Source organism: Oryctolagus cuniculus, chromosome 3 (assembly GCF_051225735.1).
Source record: "Oryctolagus cuniculus isolate XC-2025 breed Fujian yellow rabbit chromosome 3, ASM5122573v1, whole genome shotgun sequence".
NCBI lineage: Eukaryota > Metazoa > Chordata > Mammalia > Lagomorpha > Leporidae > Oryctolagus > Oryctolagus cuniculus.
The window spans coordinates 141,011,269-141,035,164 of NC_142869.1; the positions used below are offsets into that span (position 1 = coordinate 141,011,269).

General features: G+C 41.5%; 1 protein-coding gene across 1 annotated transcript in view; it reads left to right on the plus strand.

Moving 5' to 3' along the window:
* FBXL13 (F-box and leucine rich repeat protein 13) overlaps nucleotides 1-23,896 on the plus strand; it is a 244,710-nt gene that overhangs the window by 27,208 nt on the left and 193,606 nt on the right. The window contains exons 4-7 of the mRNA XM_008258313.5: nucleotides 2,269-2,336; nucleotides 4,897-5,051; nucleotides 10,169-10,278; nucleotides 12,609-12,773. Coding sequence (XP_008256535.3) covers nucleotides 2,269-2,336; nucleotides 4,897-5,051; nucleotides 10,169-10,278; nucleotides 12,609-12,773 — 498 coding nt within the window. The remainder of the gene's footprint in view (nucleotides 1-2,268; nucleotides 2,337-4,896; nucleotides 5,052-10,168; nucleotides 10,279-12,608; nucleotides 12,774-23,896) is intronic.

The window sequence follows — 23,896 nt, forward strand, 5'->3', positions numbered from 1 at the left end:
GTTATACAGAACTGGGAGACTGAACATACAGCTAGCTTTATACATCTTGTTTTTCTCACTCAATATGTCGGGGAGATCAACCCTCCTACATAGCTTTTTAAATGATGCTACCACAGGTGAGAATCACATAACAAGAACCTAAAATCTACATGGAAAAATGTCAGCCTACAATGCTGTACTGATGTAACACAGTGGAACTAGGAAAGGAAAACTTAACCTCAGGGCCCTGAGGGCTGGGGTTTTGATTATTAGCAAGAGGCACACAGGTCCTGTGCCCGAGAGAGAGAGAGAGAGAGAGAGGGAGGGAGAGAGAGAGAGAGATATCTTGCATCTGCTGGTTCACTCCTCAGCAGTGATGGTTCAAGTACTTGGGTGCCACCCGCTTGGGAGACCTGGGTGGAGGAGATTCTGGCTCCTGGCTTAGGCCTGGCCCAGACCTGGCTGTTGTGTAAATTTGGAGAATTATCCAGTGGATGGAAGATCTCTCTGTCTGCCTCTGTGTTTCTACTGCTCAAAAAAAAAAAAAAAAAAATTAGTGAAGAATGAGTTAAACAATTTATGTTTTTTCTCAGCATCATCATAATTTGTATTTAATTCCTAATCCAAATGAGAATATTCAAATGTCATTGAGCACAAATGATATAGCCTACTAGGCCTCTCTTATGTGCCTGATATATATCTGTGACTAACATGTGTTTAACAGGATCTATTAACTTACCAAAGCGTTACAGCTGTGTGCCTTAGAAAAGCAGAATTCAGAAATCCTGGCAGTTGGTGTAGATTTGAACCCAACTTCTCTATACAAACAAGTTGAGATGACTACGTTTGTGTAGCTGTATGGTAAATAGAGTGGCAATAAAATGAGAGATAAACACCGCTAGCATTTTTTTAAAGATTTATTTATTTATTTAAAAGTCAGAGTTACACAGAGAGAGAAGGAGAGGCAGAGAGAGAGGTCTTCCACCTGAGGGTTCACTCCCTAATGGAACTGTGCCGATCTGAAGCCAGGAGCCTCCTCTGGGTCTCTCACGTGGGTGCAGGGGCCCAAGGACTTGGGCCATCTTCCACTGCCTTCCCAGACCATAGCAGAGAGCTGGATCAGAAGTAGAGCTGCCGGGTCTTGAACTGGTGCCCATATGTGATGCTGGCGCTTCAGGCCAGGACGTTAACCCGCTGCATGACAGCGCCGGCCTCCACCATTAGCATTTAATAGTAGCTATATGCCTACAGACTGACTTCAAAAAGTTTGTGGGAAAATGGAATTACAAGATAAATTTAGAGTGAGCGTCTGGTCTTATGGGACTTTTCTATTCTGTATCAGGGTGTCTGGGTTTGAGTCCTGGTTCTGCTCCCAATTCCAGCTTTCTGCTGGTATGCAGCTTCAGAAGCAGCAGGTGGATGGCTGAGGTAGTTGGTCTCTGCCACCCATGTTGGAAATACAGATTGGGTTCCTGGGTCCTGGCTTCAGCCTGGCCTCACCTTGGCTGCTGTGGGTATTTGAGGGGTGAGCTAGTGAATGGGGTGTATCTGTTTCTCTGTCTCTCTGATTTTCAAATAAATAAAATAATTTAAAAATACTTAAAGTTTATTCTTGTGCAAAAAATTTAAGATCCATGCATGTAGTCATTTTCATAACATACATTTCCATGAAATTTTTGAAGATCCCTCATATTTTAAATATGTTAATACAATAATATTATGTTTGCTCATTCAAGAATGAATGGACGGTACAGATGATTTCAGCAATCCTCAGTTAGCAGGTAATATATCTTATTGTGAATAATTGTAGGTGAACAGTTTTGTACCTCTTAAAGCATATTCCAATTTAGACTTTTAACTCACGTGGCTTTCCTATTCCTGCTTGGCAAGTGAGGCAGTCCAGTATGTTTTTTTGAAAAGAGAATCTCATTTTATATCCCTGAGAAGGCGGAATTATGTAGTGATCAGTAGACATGCAACTCAACACCCCTATGACTCTGAGGATAGCTAGTAATAACAACACCATAATACTGCCCTTAAAAGGCTTTAAAATAAGTGAGATGGAATGGGACAATTTGAAGCTGCAATTTAACTTTTAAAACATATGGACTAGGCATACACGATAGGATCCCAATATAGGAATGGTGTGCGGTTCTTCCGATCCATGCCTATGCCCTAACTGCCCGTTCCTCGCCCCAGAGGCAACCATTGCTCTCATTTCCCCTTTATCTCACACAGGGGATGCGTACAGTTCACTCATTTCTAATTTTTTTCAATTATTTATTTTAGGTGACTCCAGAATTGATGATAAAAGCATGTACCTTTCACACTAAAAATTTAGTGAAGACTCATTTTTGGTAAGAATCAGATTTTTGGGATAAGAATGTAGTTTTAATGTCTTCCTCTTCAGATTTTTAATTTTTTTAAAGCTTTTATTTAGTAAGTATAAATTTCCAAAGTACAACTCTTGGATTATAGCGTTTTTTCCCCCCATAACCTCCCTCCCACTCACAACCATCCCATCTCCCACTCCCTCTCCCATCCCATTCTTCATCAAGATTCATTTTCAATTATCTTTATATACAGAAGATCTACTTAGTATATACTAAGTAAAGATTTCAACAGTTTGCCCCCACACAGACACACAAAGTACAGACCTCTGTTTGAGTACTAGTTATACCATTAATTCACATAGTACAACACATTAAGGACAGAGATCCTACATGGGGAGTAGTGTACAGTGACTCCTGTTGTTGATTTAACAATTGACACTCTTATTTATGATGTCAGCAATCACCCTAGGCTCTTGTCATGAGCTGCCAAGGCTATGGAAACCTCTTGAGTTCACCAATCTGATCTTATTTAGACATAGTCATACTCACAGTGGAAGTTCTCTCCTCCCTTCAGAGAAAGGTACCTCCTTCTTTGATGGCCCATTCTTTCCACTGGGATCTCACTCACAGAGATCTTTCATTTAGTTTTTTTGTTTGTTTTGCCAGAGTGTCTTTGCTTTCCATGCCTGAGAAACTCTCATGGGCTTTTTAATCATATGCGAATGCGTTAAGGGCTGATTCTGAGGCCAGAGTGCTGTTTAGGGCATCTACCATTCTATGAGTCTGCTGTGTATCCTGCTTCCCATGTTGGATCATTTTATCCTTTTTAATTCTATCAGTTATTATTAGCAGACACTAGTCTTGTTTATGTGATCCCTTTGACACTTAATCCTAGCATTGTGATCAATTATGAACTGAAACTGATCACTTTGACTAGTGAGATGGCATTCTTGATCTATTCCATAAGGAAAAAATTATTTTGGCCAGTTGTTCTGACTTTTCTATTTTGTCATATTTCCACTACTTTTAATTATATACTTCATTTTAATTGAATAAGTTTTACTATTTTCACAATAGCCAAAATTTAGAATCAACCAAAATGTCTATCATCAGACAAATGGATCAAGAAAATGTGGTATATATACACGATGGAATATTATTCAGCTATAAAAAAGAATGGAATTCTACCATTTGCAGCAAAATGGATGCAATTGAAGGACATGATGTTGACTGAAATAAGCCAGACCCAGGAAGACAAATACCTCATGTTCTCCCTTATATGTGGGAGCTAAATTAAAAAAAAAAAAAAAAAAAAAAAACAGAAAAAGAAAGAAATGTCTGTGTGTATCAGTATTGTTGCAAATATAGTTTTGTAAAACTTTGTTTTATACTGTTGTCAAACCAGCGGTTAGGAATTTTACACTTTATGGTTTTAATGATCTGTGATTACTTTAAAATTCATTATGTATGGGTAAAATGGTCATTTTCCCATTCAATTATTGTTTATAACCATTATCTATATTCCCTCTAGAGTCTTTTTGCTCTTTAACTTGTCAAACTTCTTATTTGTTGAAATATTAAGTCTTTTTACTATAATGTAAACTTAAAATGTTATTTCAAAAACTGAAAAAAAATGACAAAGGAAAAAGAAAGAAGGGCAGGAGGGAGAGAGAGTGAGGAGAGAGGGAGGGAGGGAGGAAGAGAGTATCATTGTGTTCTTAGAATTGTCTCCACAGATCACATTGAATATGTTGAAAACTAACTAAAAATTAAAGTAAAAAATTTAATCAGCTGTTAATTAGTTAAAAATGTTCTTAGTACTTCAAAGTATAGCTTTGTATATAGCCCTGCAGTCCACGTATCTGAAGACCTTGGGGCCAGACATGTGTTGGAATTTAAATTTCCCCTCCCACATTTTTTTGCTTTTAATAATTATTAGGGTGATTCTTTTGATAAATCAAAGTTATGATATCATGACTATAACCCATGTTCTTTTTCTTAAACAAAGAGAGATATGACTTGAAGCTGCATTTTCCTGTTGACCATCAGAAATTCTTCAGGTCATATGCAATTTGTAGGAGTTTCTTTCTGTGGTATAGTTTTTTTTTTTTTTTTTTTTTTTTTTTTTTTTTTTTTTGACAGGCAGAGTGGACAGTGAGAGAGAGACAGAGAGAAAGGTCTTCCTTTGCCGTTGGTTCACCCTCCAATGGCCGCCGCGGCCAGCGCGCTGCGGCCGGCGCACCGCGCTGATCCGATGGCAGGAGCCAGGAGCCAGGTGCTTTTCCTGGTCTCCCATGGGGTGCAGGGCCCAAGCACCTGGGCCATCCTCCACTGCACTCCCTGGCCACAGCAGAGGGCTGGCCTGGAAGAGGGGCAACCGGGACAGAATCCGGCTCCCCGACCGGGACTAGAACCCGGTGTGCCGGCGCCGCTAGGCGGAGGATTAGCCTAGTGAGCCGCGGCGCCGGCGTCTGTGGTATAGTTTTGAAGAGATAAAGCAAGTCCCACTTATTATTACTCTTACTTTATTTACTAATGTATTGCACTAATATAAACATTATTTTTCTGTATTTTCTGCCTGAAGTACTTGGAGAGACATAGCAATACCTCATGTAAATGAAGATGAAATTCTGGCTGAAAAAATGGAAAAAGCAATAACACATTATAATTACAAACTTCAGAAATCTTCATTTCATTACTGGCACTCTCTTGCAGAAAATCAAAGAAGAAAACTTAAAGGTAAATCGTGACATAGCTGTAATTAATTTTCATATTCATTTGTTCAAAGAGTCAACACAACAACTGTCAAAGCAAGGTTTATGTATTATTTTTTGTGTTTGGACAATTGTCATGACATGAAAGTAGACTGGCTGGCTAATTTAAAATTAGTGATATTTGTTTCAAAAGATTTAGTGGAGTGGGCATTTAGCCTGGCAAGTGAGATGGCAATTGAGATGCCCATTTCCCATACTGAAGTACCTGGGTTTGAGTCCCAGCTCCTGGCTTTGACTTCCTCTAATGCAGATCCCGGGGGGCAGCAGTGATGGCTCAAGTAGTTGAGTTACTGCAGCTCACGTGGGGCCCTAGCCTGAGTTCCAAGCTCCCAGCTTCGGTCCAGCCCAGTCCCTTTGCAGGCACTGGGGGAGTGAACCAATGGATGGGAGTTCTATTTTCCTTTCTCTTTGTCTCCCACGCCAATTTTTGTAAAAATATTTTATTGTAACAGAAAACTGACATATTTAAAATCATATTCAATGTGTATTTGCATATATATATGTATATAAATATAAATTGGTATCTACTCTCAGCTTTTTTTTCCCCACATAATAGCTAATATGTTATGGATGAGTACAAAAATTGACTGGTTTTTCAGAAAGCTCTACCTTCATTGTAAATATTTTATTTAATGGATATATGAGGAAATACAAAGGCAAATCAGTTTCTCTTACTTAAGACCTGGTGGTTGTAATGAGTACACAGTGTATTTAAGTGATGCTAGGGACTGCGACCAAGAACTGCAGCCTTTTGCTTAGACTCATTATAGCTCTCCAGGTACGGACTATTTCATGGCTGTTGCAAACCAGAGAATCTTCCTTTTGCCTGTCTGTTGTCTTTCCCTCAGTCAAAGGGAACCCTCCAAAGGTTTTAGCATAAGAGTAATGAGAGGTTCAGAACTGATTAATTGACTAACTAGACTTTCATGAAGTTGTAATAGTAGGTGATAACTGTCTTCAAAATTCATGTTCTGCTGGCACTGTGGCACAGTGGGTTAAGTCGCTGTCTGCAGCGCCAGCATCCCTTATGGGTGCTGGTTCAATTCCTGGCTGCTCTGCTTCTAATCCAGCTCTCTGTTAATGCACCTGGGAAAGCAGCTGAGGATGGCTCAAGTGTTTGGGCCTCTGCACCCATGTGGGAGACCTGGAAGAAACTCCTGGCTCCTGGCTTTGGCCTGGCCCAGCCCTGGGTGTTGCAGCCATTTGGGGAGTGAACCAGCAGATGGAAAATCTGTTTATTTCTCTCTCTCTCTCTTTCTCTTCTCTGACCCCGTAACTCTTTCAAATAAATAAATAAACACACAAATCTTTTTAAAAAAAAATCCATGGTCGGATGAGCTACAAGCTCTGTAGGGAACAGTTTAGTCTGCACACCGGGACAGCCTCTCTGCCAGTGGCTTTCCTCTGCACATCTGGGTTAGTTTTTCTGTTTCTCAACTCCTGCCCTCTCTCTGTGGCAGTTGCTTGCTCCGTCGTTGTGTCCCTCTTTCCCTTTTCCTCTCCTTCTCCAAGGTCTCTCTGGTTTCTGTGCCCTCCTCTTCATTTTTCTCTGGCTCCTTCTCTCGCATGCCTTGTCTTTGTCTCCCTCACTCCTAGTCCCTTCCTGTCCCGCAGCCTGGCCTGTTGGACCTGCCCATGCTCTCCCCTCACGCCTCCCTTGTCTGTCGGCTTTCCTTTCCCCAGAACGTCGTCCTCTTGCTCCTTCTCCATACCCTCCTCCTCCCCCTTCTATCCCTCGCCCTTCTTATCCCTCTTTAATTCACCACTGTACAACACAGGAGCATATTTTTAAGAAGTCTATATTAGATTCATGCAGAAAAACTTTATATTTCTCTTTGCAACCAAAATCAAGTAATTTCAAAATTATATCTTTCAAAATATCTGTTGCATTCATATGAACCGATTAGACTATGTTTTTTTGTACTCCTGAATGAAAAAAAGTAAAAATTTTGCTTGAGAATCAATTGTCAGGCATTCCAAATAAGCCTAACTTATGTTTCTGTAAGTGGTACCATTGAAATGAACAAAAATAAATAAAACATAGCCATACTTTAGACATTTTACTATACATTTGTATAATGCTATAATAAAGCCTTAAAATCTATGAAATGTTATTAGAGTCTGATATTATATTTTAGAGTATATACAAATAATCTAATATATCAAATGATATGCAGATGTTTCTGTTGATACAGTATAGTAATGAATCATCAAATTTTTTACTTTGTAATTGTTATAATTTCAAGGGTAAAAGCTAAAATCACCCTAAGCATTGAAATATATGGAAGACTATTTTGTGGAAAAACAATTCAACCAAAAGGAATTGAAATTATTTTAAGGAAGTCATCCATTTAAAAAAGGTTTATTTACTGAAAGGCAGAGAGAGAGAAAGAGATAGATCTTCCATCCATTGGTTTACTCCCCAAATGGTTGCAACAGTTGGGACCGGGCCAGGCTGAAACCAGGAGCCAGGAATTCGATCTGGGTCTCCCGCATGGGTGGCAAGGGTCCAAGTACTTGGAGCATTTTCTGCTGCCTTCCCAGGTGCATTAGCAGGAAGCTGGATCAGAAGTGGAGAAGCCGGGACTTAAACAAACTTTCCAACATGGGGTGCCATTGTCGCAGGCTATGGCATAATCCACTGAGCCACAGTGTTGGCCCCTTGAAGTCATCCATTTTTTTAAGGGACCATGTTGCCTGTAGTTTTACAAGTGTTGAAATTCATAATTGTCCTTAAAAAGATTGCTGAAGTAATAAAGTAAATGGATCTAGTTTCATTTGTTTGTCTGCTTGGGAGCTAAACTTTACAACTAGATCAGTCCAAGTTCTCCTGTTATGACTGAACCAAAATCTGAACATATAATGAAGAAACAGGAGTCATTCAGTAGATGAGTTATACCTACTTATTGTAGATTTACACTTATAAATGCTCGTTCATTTCCCAGTTGCTTAAGGCCAGCCGAATTTGATAAGTATCAATAACTAAACTAGTTGAGCTGTAGGCTTTTGGGACAAAACTGCAAAGTGTAGCAGAGCTGTAACCCATGAAGACAGACAAAGGCCTTCAAAGTCCAACAGTGATGTTAAAGACTGAAAGTCCACATGTTTTGCTTTATTTGTTCTCTCTCTCTCTGCCTTTCAAATAAATTATATATATATAAATATTATATACAAATTATTTGTATATATAATATAAATTATATAATTTATCTATATATCTATATAATAATTTATCTATTTGTATCTATATCTATATCTATATTTAGAGAGATATCTTCCATCTGCTGATTCACTCCCTAAATGGCTGCAACAGCCAGGGCTGGGCCAGGCCGAAGCCAGGAGCCTGAAACTCCATCCAGGTCTCCCATATGAGTGGCAGGGGCCCAGGCACTTGGGCCACCCCCTGGTGTTCTCCCACATGCATTAGCAGGAAACTGGATGGGAAGCACTGCAAATGGGATGTGAACTGGTGTTCTGGTATCAGATACTGGCATTGCAAGCAGTGGCTTAACCTGCTGTGCCACAGTGCAGCCCCTGTTTGCATAGTACTTTAAAAAAAAAAATCTAAAAAATGTGTTCCCAAAATGTGAATGTCAGAATTGTTCATATAAAATCCATATATCCTGCTCCTTTTGAAAATACAAAAACAAAGATTAAACACCACCACCACCACCACCGGGTCTCTGTTTCTTAGAGGACAGGACTGACTGCAGCTAAGAAGCCACTGCCTTCAGTGAGTGGTTTTCCAGGCCTGATTCAGTCATCTTTTTTGGCCTCTGTGTGTGGGCATTGGCCTGGCTAACTCATAAAAGGAACCCATTAAATAATGTAGCCTATAATTAAGTTCAAAGTCATTGGATCTGAATACTACCTCATGATTATATTTCTTATGAGTAAGTCTGGAAATTCTGATTTTATGCAGTATAGATTTGTTAAAAAAGAAGAAATGGGGGCCAGTGCTGTGTAGTAGCTGGTAAAGCCGCCGGCTACAGTGCGGGCATCCCATGTGGGCGCGGTTCGAGTCCCAGATGCTCCACTTCCAGTCCAGCTCTCTGTTACGGCCTGGGAAAGCAGTAGAAAATTGCCCAAGTCCTTGGGCCCCTTCCAGAGACCTGGAAGAAGCTCCTGACTCCTGGCTTCAGATTGGCACAGTTCCGGCTGTTGTGGCCATTTAGGGAGTGAACCAGCAGATGGAAGACCTCTCTCTTTCTCTCTGCCTCTGCCTCTGTCTCTATGTAACTCTGACTTCAAGTAAAATAAATAAACCTTTAAAAAAAAAGAAGAAATGATACATGATATGAAATTTCTCCTGCATCTATTACATGTAATTTCTATGGGAAAAGGTGACATATACAGGTTCAAGTTTCATGAGTACTATCTAATGTGTCAAAAGTAATTGATTTCTGGGGTGGGCATTGTGGCACAGTGGGTGGGATGCCCATATCCCATATCAAAGTGTCAGTTTGAGGCCTATTTTGCTTCTGATCCAGTCTCCTGCTAATGTGCTTGTGAGGCACATGATGGCTCATGGTGGAAGATCTCTCTTTTTCTGTCTCTCCCTCTCTTTTTGTTATTCTGAAAATCTTTTTTAAGAAGTAATCAATTTCAGATGTAATTAAAACCAAAGACTGGGTCTGGCGTTGTGGTACAGCTGGTAAAACTGCCGCCTATGACACTGGTATCCCATGTGGGCACCAGTTTGTGTCTTGGCTGCTCCACTTCTGATCCAGCTCCCTGCTAATGGCCTGCAAGCAGCGGAAGATGGCTCAAGTGTTTGAGTCCCTGCCACCCAAGTGGGAGACCCAGATGAAGTTCCTGGCTCCTGGTTTTGGCCTGGTTTAACCTTGGCTCCTGTGGCCATCTGGGGAATGAACCAGCAGATGGAAAGTCTCCCTCTCTCTTTCTCTGTCTCTCCCTCTCTTTCTGTAAATCTGATTTTCAAATAAACAGATCTTTGAAAACAGAAACAAAAAATCCCAAATACTATCAGATACAATATTGGTTCATATTATAAAAATGATAGAATGTTAAATCACCTTTTTTTGGAAACAGCTTTGACCATAAATAATCTATTTTCTTTAGAAGTACTATGGCGGATACAACAGATGTTATATTGTCACAAACTAAAAGTTGTTCTAACAAACTGGCGGGATAAAGCAAGATCCAAGACTAAAATGAGAGAAGATGAGCTGGTATTGTATATTTGGAAGCAGTTTTTAAAAATCTGAATTTTTCAATTATAGTCGTGCTACCTTAGATAATAATGCCAAGGGTTGGAAATACTAAAATCCTGAATATTATGTGCTTTTGGTGGGCTCTTTGTTCTTTTACTTAATAATTTAAATTTTGCTTCAGCTACCCCAGGTGTTTCCTAATAATTTCAGTTCATTTGAATTATGAACAAGGAAAATACAATTATGGACCAAGGAAAAAAATTTTTAACATTTTGTTTAAACACATTGATAAAGAAACTAAGAATTTATCTATCTATATGGAAGAGAAAATATCTGATATCATTATAATGGAGAAGTAAATGATAAAGACTGAATAAATTTATTCTTTTTCTGGATGAAGTTAATTTGTTCTTTTTCAGTGTCCAATAAATTAAAAGTTTAATATTAAGTGTTTTTTAAAAATTACTGAATTGCCTAAACCTAAGGAATTATCCTTACCTGGGGCATCCACTAAAAATTAAAGCAACTGAAACAGAGGACTCAAGGAAATCATCGTAAACTAAAATGCTCTAGTTTGCTGAGCTATTTGTACATAAACAACACTTAATGTTGTTTTAGAATATGCCGGGTAACTTCCAGGATCAGGCGTAAAAGCATACTGGAATTGTTTTGTAGCTACATTATTTAGTAATAAATATCAGCATTTATTAACATTCTTTGAAATACAAGGTCAGGATGTACAGGAAGTGACTGGGCCTTGGCGGGCAGGATCACTGCCTCCACCCATCCCCAAACTGGTTCAGATGTTGAAACTGCTGATACCACACAGGCAGCTAGAGGGCAGGAGGAGGTTTATTACTCCCCCAGTGCTTGGAGCAGTCCTGGAGTCTGCAGGGACCCCGAGAGGCGAGGCCTGAAGCATGGTTCTTGCTCTCTAGAAGTCTGTCTGCTACAGGTCTCGAGCTGTTCTTACAGGCGCCCTCTAGCCCTTGTCTTCTGTGGACTACCCTGTCAGCAGTGCCCGTTCCACAGTTCCAATTTGGGAGCCCCTGGGTGAGTCTACGCATCCAGGGGTCCCTACCACTTTGTGTGCTAAAGCTAGTGCTTCGGTGGCTGCCTTCCATGCCTGATTACTGAGTGTAATGGTGAAATAGGTAACCCTACTTGACCAGCGTCTTTTACTCCCCCTTAAGCTGGACATCCCTGAGAGCAGGTTGTGTTTCTTTGACCCCCAACACTGAGCACGGTGTTTCACACGCACTAGTTGATAACTATTAATATATATAATGCATATTGTTTGCAGTATTCAAAACGTTCACAGAATGTGTATTATGGAAAAACTGCATGGAGCTCATTTTTTTTTTACATCAAAAACCTTACCTTTGAATTCTAAGTTTCCACGAACTTTTGGAAATATCCTCGTATTTATATAAAATATTTAATTGAATGCTTAGAGAAAGTCTGTTCTTGTAGTTATAGATTTGTCGGCTTAACAGTCACTGCACAGTCATGTAGGTGGCGTGGGGATGGCAGGTAAGTGCTGGGAGCGCAGCCGGGAGCACTTGTGTGTGCCGCCTCCCCAACATCTGCTCTTCTTTGGGTTCTGGTGTGTGTATATGAGGGCTGAGAAAGTTCGGAGAGGGGAAGTAAGACAAAAGTTTATTTGGGTGCAGAAATACTTTGAAATCTATGTGTTTTTTTTCATTATATGCATTTCCATGAACTTTTTGAACACCCCTTGTATGTACAGATTTCAAAAATTTTTGTTCCAAAAACAATTTATGTCTTAATTCCACAAACTTTTTAAAGTGCCTGTGTATACGTGTTAAATATATATTATACACACACACACACACACACACACACACCAGAATTGTGTATGTGTATGTATATGTGTATGAAGATGTTAGTAAAATACTTACTTATCTTTAGAGCATATTATTTATTACACGGTTTCCAGTAATCTATCAAAAATTAAAACAGATTTATAGCAGTCATTCTGGCGAGTTCTCAAATAATCTCCAACTCCTCTTCTATGCTCATCACCTCCCATCTGAGCCCAAGTGCAGGTTCTACCATTACCAGAGCCTTGATTTTGTGGGCCTCAACTTCCTCTCTGTGTAGGAGGAGACGAGCTGAAATCTGCAAGGTGGCTGCCTGTCTGTGCCAATTCAGTATGACCGCTGGTGGCCGTGATTTCTAACGCTGTGGTCATTCAGAGACTACTAAACGTGTGTAGAACACTGTAATGCATGCGAAAGTGATAATTACTATGTGAAGTTCTGTGCTTTATATCTGTCATCTCACCCCTACAGTTCAATGGAATTTGTAAACTATTTTCATTGCAGATATTAAAACATGAACGGCAATTGAAAAGATGGAAAAGTAAATTAAAATTCAGAGTCACCACTGAAGAAACCAGTTCGCCTGAACTAAGTTCATCCGAAATCTCTTTTGTGGGGGACCTTCCAGAATGTGACATTTCGCTGTTACCTGAAAAAGCAATATCCCAGGTTTGTATGGACTCAATATATGTGAAATAATGCAGTCTTGTTCTGTACATACAGTATGGAGTCAGGATATGTATGTCTTTGTCCATTAGTTCCACATTTAAATGTTAACTTCTCACATTTTGTTTGTTTTTCAGTTGTAATTCCTTTAATTCTAATATTGGTTCATAATAGCACTCTACAAATATGTATGGGCAGTATTAGCCCTTTGTCTGGAATTTAAATGGTGACTCTCTCCACCCCATACATTTCAAGCTTTTTCTTGCCTCTGGAATCTTTTGATGAAAGGAATTTTAAAGCTTTGTGTAATAAAGTCGATCACTCTCAATTTCAGTTCACATTTGATCACACTGATAGGTCCAAGAGTCAAAGGGATCACACAAACAAGACTAGAGTCTGCTAATACTAGCTGATAGAATCAAACAGGGAGAGAACAATCCATCATGGGAAGCGGGATACACAGTAGACTCATAGAATGGCAGATGTCCTAAATAGCACTCTGGCCTCAGAATCAGCCCTTAAGGTATTCAGATATGGCTGAAGAGCCCATGAGAGTATTTTAGGCATGGAAAGCCAAGACACCCTGGGGGAAGAAAAAAAAAAAAAGAAGACCTAAATGGAAGATCTCTGTGAGTGAGATCCCAGTGGAAAGAACGGGGCCATCAAAGAACGAGGTACCTTTCTCTGAAGGGAGGAGAGAACTTTCACTTTGACTATGACCCTGTCGGAATAAGATCAAAGTTGGCAAACTCAAAAGGCTTCCATAGCCTTGACAACTCATGACTAGAGCCTAGGGAGATTACTGACGCCATAAACAAGAGTGTCAAATTGTTAAGTCAACAACAGGAGTCACTGTGTACTTGCTTCTCATGTGGGATCTGTCCTTAGTGTGTTGTCCAATGTGAAGTAATGCTATAACTAGTACTGAAACAGTATTTTACACTTTGTGTTTCTGTGTGGGTGCAAACTGATGAAATCTTTACTTAATATATACTGAATTGATCTTCTGTATATAAAGATAATTGAAAATGAATCTTGATGTGAATGGAATGGGAGAGGGAGCGGGAGATGGGAGGGGTGTGAGTGGGAGGGAAATTATGGGGGGAAGCCATTGTAATCCATTAACTGTACTTTAAAAATTTATATTTACTAAATAAAAAAATGAAAAAAAAATAAAGTTGATCACTCTTGAGCTAATTATTTTTATTTTTAGTTCATGTTAATATTGCCATATCAATATGCCTTTTTAAATTGTTGTTCTAAGTCATATCATAATTCTTACATTTAGCTGTTTTTTATTTGTTTTCTGTGAATTCCTATGCTGTTGACTATTAATGTTTATTTACTTTATCTGTGGCAGTGCTAAAGTTTATAACATGCATTTTTAAGATGTCACAGACTTCCAGTTCATATGTTTTCCCTGACCCAAGGTAACTAATTGAGTACCTGAAATGTAATGTATTGGAATGAAGTAGGCATTTTTTTAAAAGGATTTATTTGAAAGAGTTACACAGAGAGAGAAGGAGAGGGAGAGAGGTCTTCCATCCACTAGTTCACTCCTTAATTGGCTGCAATGGCCCGTGCTGCACCGATCTGAAGCCAGGAGCCAGGAATTTCATCCAGGCTTCCCACATGGGTGCAGGCGCCCAAGGACTTGGGCCATCTTCTGCTGCTTTCCCAGGCCATAGCATAGAGCTCGATCGGAAGCGGAGCGGCTGGGACTCGAACTGGTGCCCAAATGAGATGCCGGCACTGCAGGCGGCAGCTTTACCCGCTACACCACAGCACCAGCTCCAGACATTTGACATTCGATGATTGTTTAACAGCCCTTGTCTCTTCTGTTGAGGAACTGTTTTTTTTTTTTTTTTCATACTATTTGTTGAACTCTTTTACTTAGTGTAGGGTTAATTATATGAACATTGAGTAAACTGAAAATAAATCTTTGTAAAAATTAAGAGTGGGAATGTGAGAGGGTGAGAGAGAGGAAGAGTTGGAGCATGGGCAGGAAGGGGTGGGTGGAAGAAATGTCACTGTGTTCCTAAATCTGTATATATGAATTACATGAAACTTTTCATGTCACTTTACATTTAATGCAAGACTGTAACAAGAGTATGCTTTTATTTCTTGTTCCTGGGCTTTGTGCTATTATTGTCATATATTTTGTTTCTATATTTTATAAACTCTACAATATAATTTATTATATTTGCTTTATACAGTTAATTATCTTTTATCTTAAACACTTATTTTTAAGAATCTCAAACTTGTAGAAAAGTTGCAAGTATAGTACAAAGGATTTTTGTTTTTCTGAGCAGTTTGAGAACAAATTGCCAACACAAGGTATCATCACCTCTGAATATTTTTGGTATATTTCCTCTGAACTAGGCAGAATTCTCAGACCCGCTTCAGGTTTCTCTGGCTGTTTCAGTAATGTTCTAGCAACAGAGTCCAGTCCTCGGATCACATGTTGTCATTGGTCATTGTGTCTCTTTGGTCTCCTTCAGTCTGGAACAGTTCCTTAGTCTTTCTTGAATTTTCATTACCTTGACATGAAACTTATGCAAGTTTTGTTGTAGAATGTGTCTCAGTCTGGGCTAGTTTCATGTTTCCTTGTGAGTAGACTCATGCTATGCATTTTTACAAAATAGCCACAGACCTGATTCTGTTGTGTTCCTCTCATTGGATTTTATCAATGGCACAGGATTTGGAGTTGGGGGGTCCTTTAGTCAGCTTTTCATACAACAACAAATACCTGAGGGGAGCTACTTTGGAAGGAAGATTTATCTGGACTCAGAGTGTTGTGGGTTGCAAGTTCAAGATTGGATGGTTCTATTGGTCTGGTATCTGATGCGGGTGGTGGATGGCAGAACAAGGATCAAGTAGCCAGCCAGGAATCAGAGAGAGACAGGACACACACTGTGCCTCTACGGTCAACCTTCTGAGGACCACCACCCAGTGACCTAAAGACCTCTCATGAGGCCCACCCCTGGCATCATAATTGGATCAAGCCTTAATCCATCAACCATTAAAATGAACGCATTAATGATCGATGTAAAACTTTTCAACACATGGTCCTGGGGACAGCCAAACCATTATCCAAACACAATAGGCTGGTGGCTCCAATAGCCCACAAGCCAGGCTCCCTCACATTGGCCTCCTTTTCCTACCCTGGCTTATTCCTCCCTAGGGATACCTTTCTTACCCTGTTGGGCTCTAAAACTCTGTATCAGGGTGCTCCACTGAGTGACTGCCCTCTCCTTTTCATTCTCATATGCAGCTCTGGCCATCTCAGGTCCAGCCTGGCAGGGGTGCCTGCACTTCGTGACCCAATCTAATACCTAACGGCTTTAGGACTGAATTGTATGGGAAGGAGAAAGCAAAAGGGTAGAGGGAGAAGTTCAGTAATTTTTTTAAATCAAAAACCCAGAAAAAATGTATTGTAGTTTTCCATGAATTAGCCCTTTTTGGTAGTCTTTTTATTTAGATTGCAGTTTTCACCTAAAACAGGGAACTGGATTGGAAGTGGAGCAGCCAAGACACAAGCTGGCACCCTTATAGGTTGCCTGCATGGCAGGTGGCAGCTTTACCTGCTCTGCACAATGCCATCTTCCACAAGTAAGATTTTTAAAATGAACTAAATGAGACTTTTAGAGATGGATATAATATCTGTAATTCTAAAATTTATTGCAACCTAGCCCAGACCTGTCTGTGCCATTTGTAGGTGAGCCAGTAGATGGGAGAGTTCTCCGGTTCTGTGTTTCCTTCTCTGTTACTCTTTTAGAAAAGTAAATATGTCTTTTTTTTTTCAAAAAATAGTTCATTTTTCCTTTTTTTAAAAGATTTATTTATTTATTTACTTGAAAGTCAGAGTCACACAGAAAGGAGAAGTAGAGAGAGGGAGGGGGGGGGGAGAGGGAGAGAGAGAGAGATCTTCCATCCTTTGGTTCACTCCCCAATTGGTCACAACAGCTGGTGCTGTGCTGATCCAAAGCCAGGAGCCAGGAGCTTCTTCTAGGTCTCCCACATGGGTGCAGGGGCCCAACGACTTGGGCCATCTTCTGCTTTCCCAGGCCATAGCAGAGAGCTGGATGCTGGATGGGAAGTGGAACAGCCGGGTCCTTAACTGGCGCCCATATGGGATGCCGGCATTGCAGGCCGGGGCGTTAACCTGCTGTGCCACAGTGCTGGCCCTCATTTTTCCTTTAAACCCTTGAATATTTCTATAATAGCTCTTTAAAAAGTTTGTTTAATAGGTCTGTTACCCCTGGAATTTTTACGTATGTCTCTATTTTTTATTTTTCTCTTGATTATGTGTCATGTTTTCCTGCTTCTTTACAGATCTAGTAATTTTTTATTAAATCTGGACATTTTATAAGTTACATTTGTTGAATATCTACATGTTGTCTTTTTTCTTTTAAAGAGTATTGATTTTTGTTCCGGTAGTCAGTTAATTTACTTGAAGGTAAGGAGTGCGTTTCTTCATACAGGTATTTCCAGTTTGGGGAAGAATGCAAAGGGTGGGAACAATACAGGGTGTGAGACTGAATAGGGATGCAGGGATAAGGGGTAAATTCTGATTCTAGCAAGGAGCTAGAATGGCTGAGGCTTAAGTCTTTGTTCCATCAGGTGGCAGGGGTGAAATGCTTAAATCATTACCTGCTGCCCTCAGGGTGCACATTAGCAGGACTCTAGATTGGAAGCCAAGCTGATTTGAACCCGGGGGCCCCAATATAGGATGCAGACATCCCAAGCTACATTTTAACTGCTGCATGAAATGCTTGCCACTGGAGTAGCTATTTTAAGCACAGTATTCTGGGTCCAGTAATTTCCAGTTATATCAGCTAGTTCTGACTTCAGCTGCCAATATAAAAAAAAATATGATGGGGCTGGAGTTGTGGCGTAGTGGGTAAAGCTGCTGTCCACAATGCCAGTGTCCTATATGGGCATCGGTTCAAGTTCCAGCTGCTCTACTTCTGATCCAGTCCCTGCTAGTGCACCTGGGAAAGCAGCGGAGGTTAGCCCAAGTGCTTGGGCCCCTGCATCCACAAGGGAGACCTGAAAGAGAAGCTCCTGGCTCCTGGCTTCAGCTCTGGCTGTTGTAGCCATTTGGGGAGTGAACCAGTGGATGGAAGATCCATCTCTCTCTCCCTTCCTCCCTCTCTCTGTAATTGTGCCTTTCAAACAAATAAATCTTTAAAAATATATGATTATTGGTAAGACTTAAATAGGCTATTTGTTTCATATTACACAAACTACAGAGGAAACAGTCCAAGCCTGATTGTCTACAATGCCAGTCAAAGTGAATCTTTCCACCTTTATATTACATGTCTGTAGGGTTTTGTGGTTGTCTCCTGGCAGCAATATGGCTACCACACCTCTAGCTTCATGTTCACCACCAAGCTGGAAGAAGGGGGAAAAAACTCAGTGGTAGAAGACAGGATGGTTGTCTATCCTTGCTTATTAGGAAAATCAAAGTTTCCCCAAGACTCCACTGAACAGACTTTCGTTGATGCAGTTTGGTCAAGAACTTTGTCACAAGACCATGTTTTAACCGCTAGAGGGGTGGGGCCATCTGGTGAGTTTATCAGCAGAATGGGTCTCATTGAGTGTGAATGTGAGCTGCCAGGTATTAGTATCTAAAGCAGCATTCCTCTGTGCCCAAAAAGAGTTTATGTGGACTGCAGTAAGTAAACCAAGAGAAGGACAGAGAAATAAATATTACAGATAAGGAGCAAGCAAGCCTAAACAGCACTCTGGCCTCAGAATCAGCCCTTAAGGCATTTGGATCTGGCTAAAAAGCCCATAAGAGTTTCTCAGGCATGGAAAGCCAAGAGACTGTGGAAAAAAAAATGACCTAAATGAAAGATCTCTGTGAGTGAGATCCCAGTGGAAAGAACGGGCCATCAAGGAAGGAGGTACCTTTCTCTGAAGGGAGGAGAGAACTTCCTCATTGATTATGGCCTTGTCTAAATAAGGTCAGAGTTTGTGAACTCAAGAGGCTTCTGCCTTGGCAGCTCATGACAAGAGCCTTGGGTGATTACTGATATCAAAACAAAAGTGTCAATTGTTAAATCAACAACAGGAATCACTGTGCCCTTGCTCCCAAGTAGGACCTCTGTCCTTAATGTGTTGTACTATGCGAATTAACAATAAAACTAGTCTTCAAACAGAACTTTATACTTTGTGTGTCTGTGTGGGTGCAAACTGTTGAAATCTTTACTTAATATAGAGTTGATCTTCTGTATAAAGATAATTAAAAATGAATCTCAATGAAGAATGGGATGGGAGAGGGAGTAGGAGATGGGAATGGTTTGTGGGTGGGAGGGTGGTTATGGGGGGGAAGAACCGCTATAATCCAAAAGTTGTACTCTTGAAATTTATATTTATTAAATAAAAGTTTTCTATAAAAAAATAAGAAGCAAGCAAGCATTTCAGGAGTCAAAACTTGAGTGCTGCCGAGAAACTCCAGCCTAGTGCTCTTCCCTCTCCCAAATCCCCATGACGAACAGCGACCAGGAAAGCCAAAACTGTTCAATAACCACATTCTCCAGAGTCAGCGAACCGTTTCATAAAGGGATGAAGGCCCAGAAGAAGGCCTGGGCCACAGGAGCTCCCACAGTCACAGCAGAGCTATAACTGTACATGTTTGCTCAGCAGCAATCTTTCAGTTTGACAATACAGTGATTAAAGGTCCAGGATCCAGACTCAGAGGGGCCGGCGCCGCGGCTCACTAGGCTAATCCTCCGCCTTGCGGCGCCAGCATACCGGGTTCTAGTCCCGGTCGGGGCGCCGGATTCTGTCCTGGTTGCCCCTCTTCCAGGCCAGCTCTCTGCTGTGGCCAGGGAGTGCAGTGGAGGATGGTCCAAGTACTTGGGCCCTGCACCCCATGGGAGACCAGGAGAAGCGCCTGATGCCAGCCACGGCAGCCATTGTAGGGTGAACCAACGGCAAAAGGAAGACCTTTCTCTCTCTCTCACTGTCCACTCTGCCTGTCAAAAAAAAAAAAAAAAAAGAAGACTCAGAGGAAAGTGAGTTTAAATTATTCCTATTTGGTTCTGGGCAATTTCAGCCTTGTGGGCCTTTGAGCCTCGAAACTTCCCCCACCAAACCCTAAACTAACATGGAAGAGTTTATGTTGGCTTAATCGAGGTTTTAGACTCATTTTGGTAAAATCTCATTTTGTTGTTTGATTGGGAGCCTTGCCTGGGCTGTGGAAGCCCCTGGCTAAACTTGTTCAGGCTTTTACCTTTCCACGTGTAGGAATGCAAGTAGCAGATGTGGGTATAGGTGAGTAGGAAAGCAAGGTTAATTGAGAGGCACAGGGCTAGAACTACACTCAGCTGGGAGTGTTAGCAGCCTCATGAGGAGGAATTGCCCCAACAAGTGTGGTGCTCAGGGCAGGGCCTGATTGAATTTTATTTATTTATTTAGACAGGCAGAGTGGACAGTGAGAGAGAGAGACAGAGAGAAAGGTCTTCCTTTACCATTGGTTCACTCTCCAATGGCCGCCAGGGCCGGCGCGCTGCGGCCGGCGCACAGAGCTGATCCGGAGCCAGGAGTCAGGTGCTTCTCCTGGTCTCCCATGGGGTGCAGGGCCCAAGCACTTGGGCCATCCTCCACTGCACTCCCTGGCCACAGCAGAGAGCTGGCCTGGAAGAGGGGCAACCGGGACAGAATCTGGCACCCCAACAGGGACTAGAACCTGGTGTGCCGGTGCCGCAAGGCGGAGGATTAGCCTAGTGAGCCACGGTGCCGGCCAGGCCTGATTGAATATTCAGAGGAGGTAGGGTTTGGGGCGGGTCTGCAGCATACCCGTGGTGATCTCCAGCAAGGAGTCATGGCATCTGGTGCATGATGGGAAGTGAGGCTCAGGTGCGTGATGAGGAGTGGGTGTGCGGAGCCTTTGGCCCTGTTAAATCAGCTGGGAAGGGCATGGGATTTGGGCACTGTCTGCGGCATGGGTGTTGGCCGTCCTTAGCTCCTCGCTGCTCACCGGCTCCCTGCCTACCCTCATCCATGGCATCATAGGGGAAGCATGTAGACTTAGTAGGAATGTTGCTCAGGGCAATGAAAATCATCAGCAGTTTTTTCATTTTAGGTCTTGCTTTCTAATACCATGATCACGGGTCATGACTGTGCTTCCGGCGACTTCTTCCACCCCAGCTGCCTCACCCTACCCCAGGGACTTGGAGTAGTGGAATTTGCCAGAGTGCTCAAACCATGGTGTAATGGAGTTTTAGAGAGTTTTGTGCTAACCATTTACCTTTTGCAAGAGGGACAACTGAAGAACTGAGAAATAGTATGACATCCCCAAAATCAGACAGCTACAAAAACGAGAACAGAGCCTGGGTTTCCTGTCTCTTTGGCTAAAGTAATAGCTTCTGTATCTTTTAAAAAAGCTTATTTTTTCATTTTTATTTATATGAAAGGCGGGGTGGGGGAAGAGAGAAAAGAGAGAGAGAGAGAGAGATTGATCTTCCATTTATTGGTTTACTTCTCAAATGCCTGCAACAAACCTGGCTGGGCCAAGCTAAACCAGGAGCCAGGAACTCCATCCCAGCTCTCTATATGAATGGCAGGCACTCAGTACTTGGGCCATTATCTGCTTCTTCCCAGGCACATTAGCAGGAAGCTGGCTCACAAGCAGGGGAGAAGATAGGATCCAATCCCAGGCACTCTGGTACGGGATGCAGGTTTCCCAAGTGGCAGCTTAACCTGCTGCACCACAGCACCCACCCCATGCAGGTTCTGTATCTTTCGGTTTTTTTTTTTTTTTTTTTGGAGAATTCTAAGGAAGTAGAGTATATGTGCATATTTTACTGATGAGATGAAAAGCAATAATTAAGATCCAGTAATTTTGGGGCTGGCGCTGTGGCTCACTTGGTTAATCCTCCGTCTGCGGCGCCGGCATCCCATATGAGCACCGGGTTCTAGTCCTGGTTGCTCCTCTTCCGGTACAGCTCTCTGCTGTGGCCCGGGAAGGCAGTGGAGGATGGTCCAAGTGCTTGGGCCCTGCCCCCGCATGGGAGACCAGGAGGAAGCACCTGGCTCCTGGCTTTGGATCGGCGCAGTGCCAGCTGTAGCAGCCATTTGGGGAGTGAACCAACGGAAGGAAGACCTTTCTCTCTGTCTCTTTCTCTCACTGTCTATAATTCTACCTGTCAAAAAACATCCAATTATTAAGATCCATATATCTGTGTAGTTGCATGACCCTTGAAAACACAAGAGTAACTTTTTAAAAATTACTAAACCTGGCCGGCGCCGCGGCTCAGTAGGCTAATCCTCCACCTTGCGGCACTGGCACACTGGGTTCTAGTCCTGGTTGGGGCGCCGGAACAGGCCAGCTCTCTGCTGTGGCCAGGGAGTGCAGTGGAGGATGGCCCAAGTCTTTGGGCCCTGCACCCCATGGGAGACCAGGATAAGTACCTGGCTCCTGCCATCGGATCAGCATGGTGCGCCGGCCGCGGTGGCCATTGGAGGGTGAACCAACGGCAAAGGAAGACCTTTCTCTCTGTCTCTCTCTCTCACTGTCCACTCTGCCTGTCAAAAAACAAAACAAAACAAAAAAACAAAAAAACAACTAAACCTTTGTATGACATTAAAACACCATGTAATTTTTAGAGATATACTCAAATTTTTCCCGATCAAATAAATTGTGCGCAGGATATCCATTAAAAAAGCATGAGTAATAGTGGAGTTAATTTATATCATGGCATAGAACTAGAAACTAATTCTGACATGAACACCTTGAGGACTTGGGCTTATTGAGCTTATAAAGAATAAATTTGCAAAGTTAATTTTTGAAAAGCATACAGGTATTTTAAAAGAACATTTAATTTGGAGACTGGTCTGGTTGATTAATTTTCAGAACTTGATTTTGAAAGGGGCATGAAAAATATAAAAATGTAATGTGAATTGGGCTTGCAGTTTATTTATAATTTTTGGAAGTGTTACTTTTAAAGTAAGTTGAGATTTGTATGTACAGGCTGCCTAATGTTTTTTGAAGGACTAATTAGAAACAAAAATTTGGACTAGGATACAATTTGAACTTACTTTGGAAATATGTAAACTGTAGGCTTGCTTTTTAAGTTCAGTTACATCAACTCATGGAAACAAGACAGGCTCTGTTTTGCAGCCGTTTTCCTTAGTATCATTTACCCGTCAGCAAATGCAGCCTTGTTAACAGATGGTAGGGTTCATACACTATCGGCCAAAGTGCTGGCCAAACTCAGAGCTAGTGGGAGGATTGGCAGAGAGCGTTTTCCATGAAAACGCAAGTTTATTTCCCCTTCTTCTGTGTAGTTTGGCATACAACACAGAGACAGACCTTATGTTGATGAATTAGGAAGGTCTAAATAATGTAGTCAAGTAATGCAGTTGTCTTAAAGTGTAAAATTGTTTGGCTTAATGTAAGTGTTGCACTAGGGTTACATTTCATTTTAAACAGCTGTGACTTTCTGTTTGTCAAAGGTCCATGGCGTGTGGACTTGCAGTTATCAAGCCACCTTCAGCTTTTACACAATGCTGGTGACTCATCTTCTCACTTGGGTAGGAAAAAAAAACCCTGGATAGCTATTAAAACTGTTACCATTCTGTAGAAGAACCAGATGGTTCAGGCCTGCTTAGTTAAATGCCTTGGAAGTGAAAAACAAAAGAGTATTATTCTCAGTGACTTCTCAAATCCATGTTTTGATAACCTCAGGGGTCAGTCTGACCTTAATTCAGCGAAGCAGAGAGAGCGGCTCTGGATTTCATGGCTGTGTACCTTATGAACTTCAGATAAGGGAAGGTTTCAGAACCGCATGACTCTATCAAGGAACTATGTGTGTGTTGGCTCGGTTGGTGGTGAGGGTGAAAAAGCAGATGAAACAAAACATCTAAAAATTGCTTTAAGAACAATTTATTTTTGGTAGAAGGCTGCCCTATCCGTAGACCTCACTTTCAACACATTAGCCTTAGTTGGTAATGCTAAAGAGTTTACAAATGATTCTGATCTGAAGTCTTCCCAAGTTTTAAGATGTAGAAGAGGCCCCGTTAATTTAAGAGGAACCATTCATGCCAAAGATGGGGCAGATGGGGGTGTGTGTGCAAAACCACATCGCAGAAACAGGCAGCCGCTCTGAAACCTT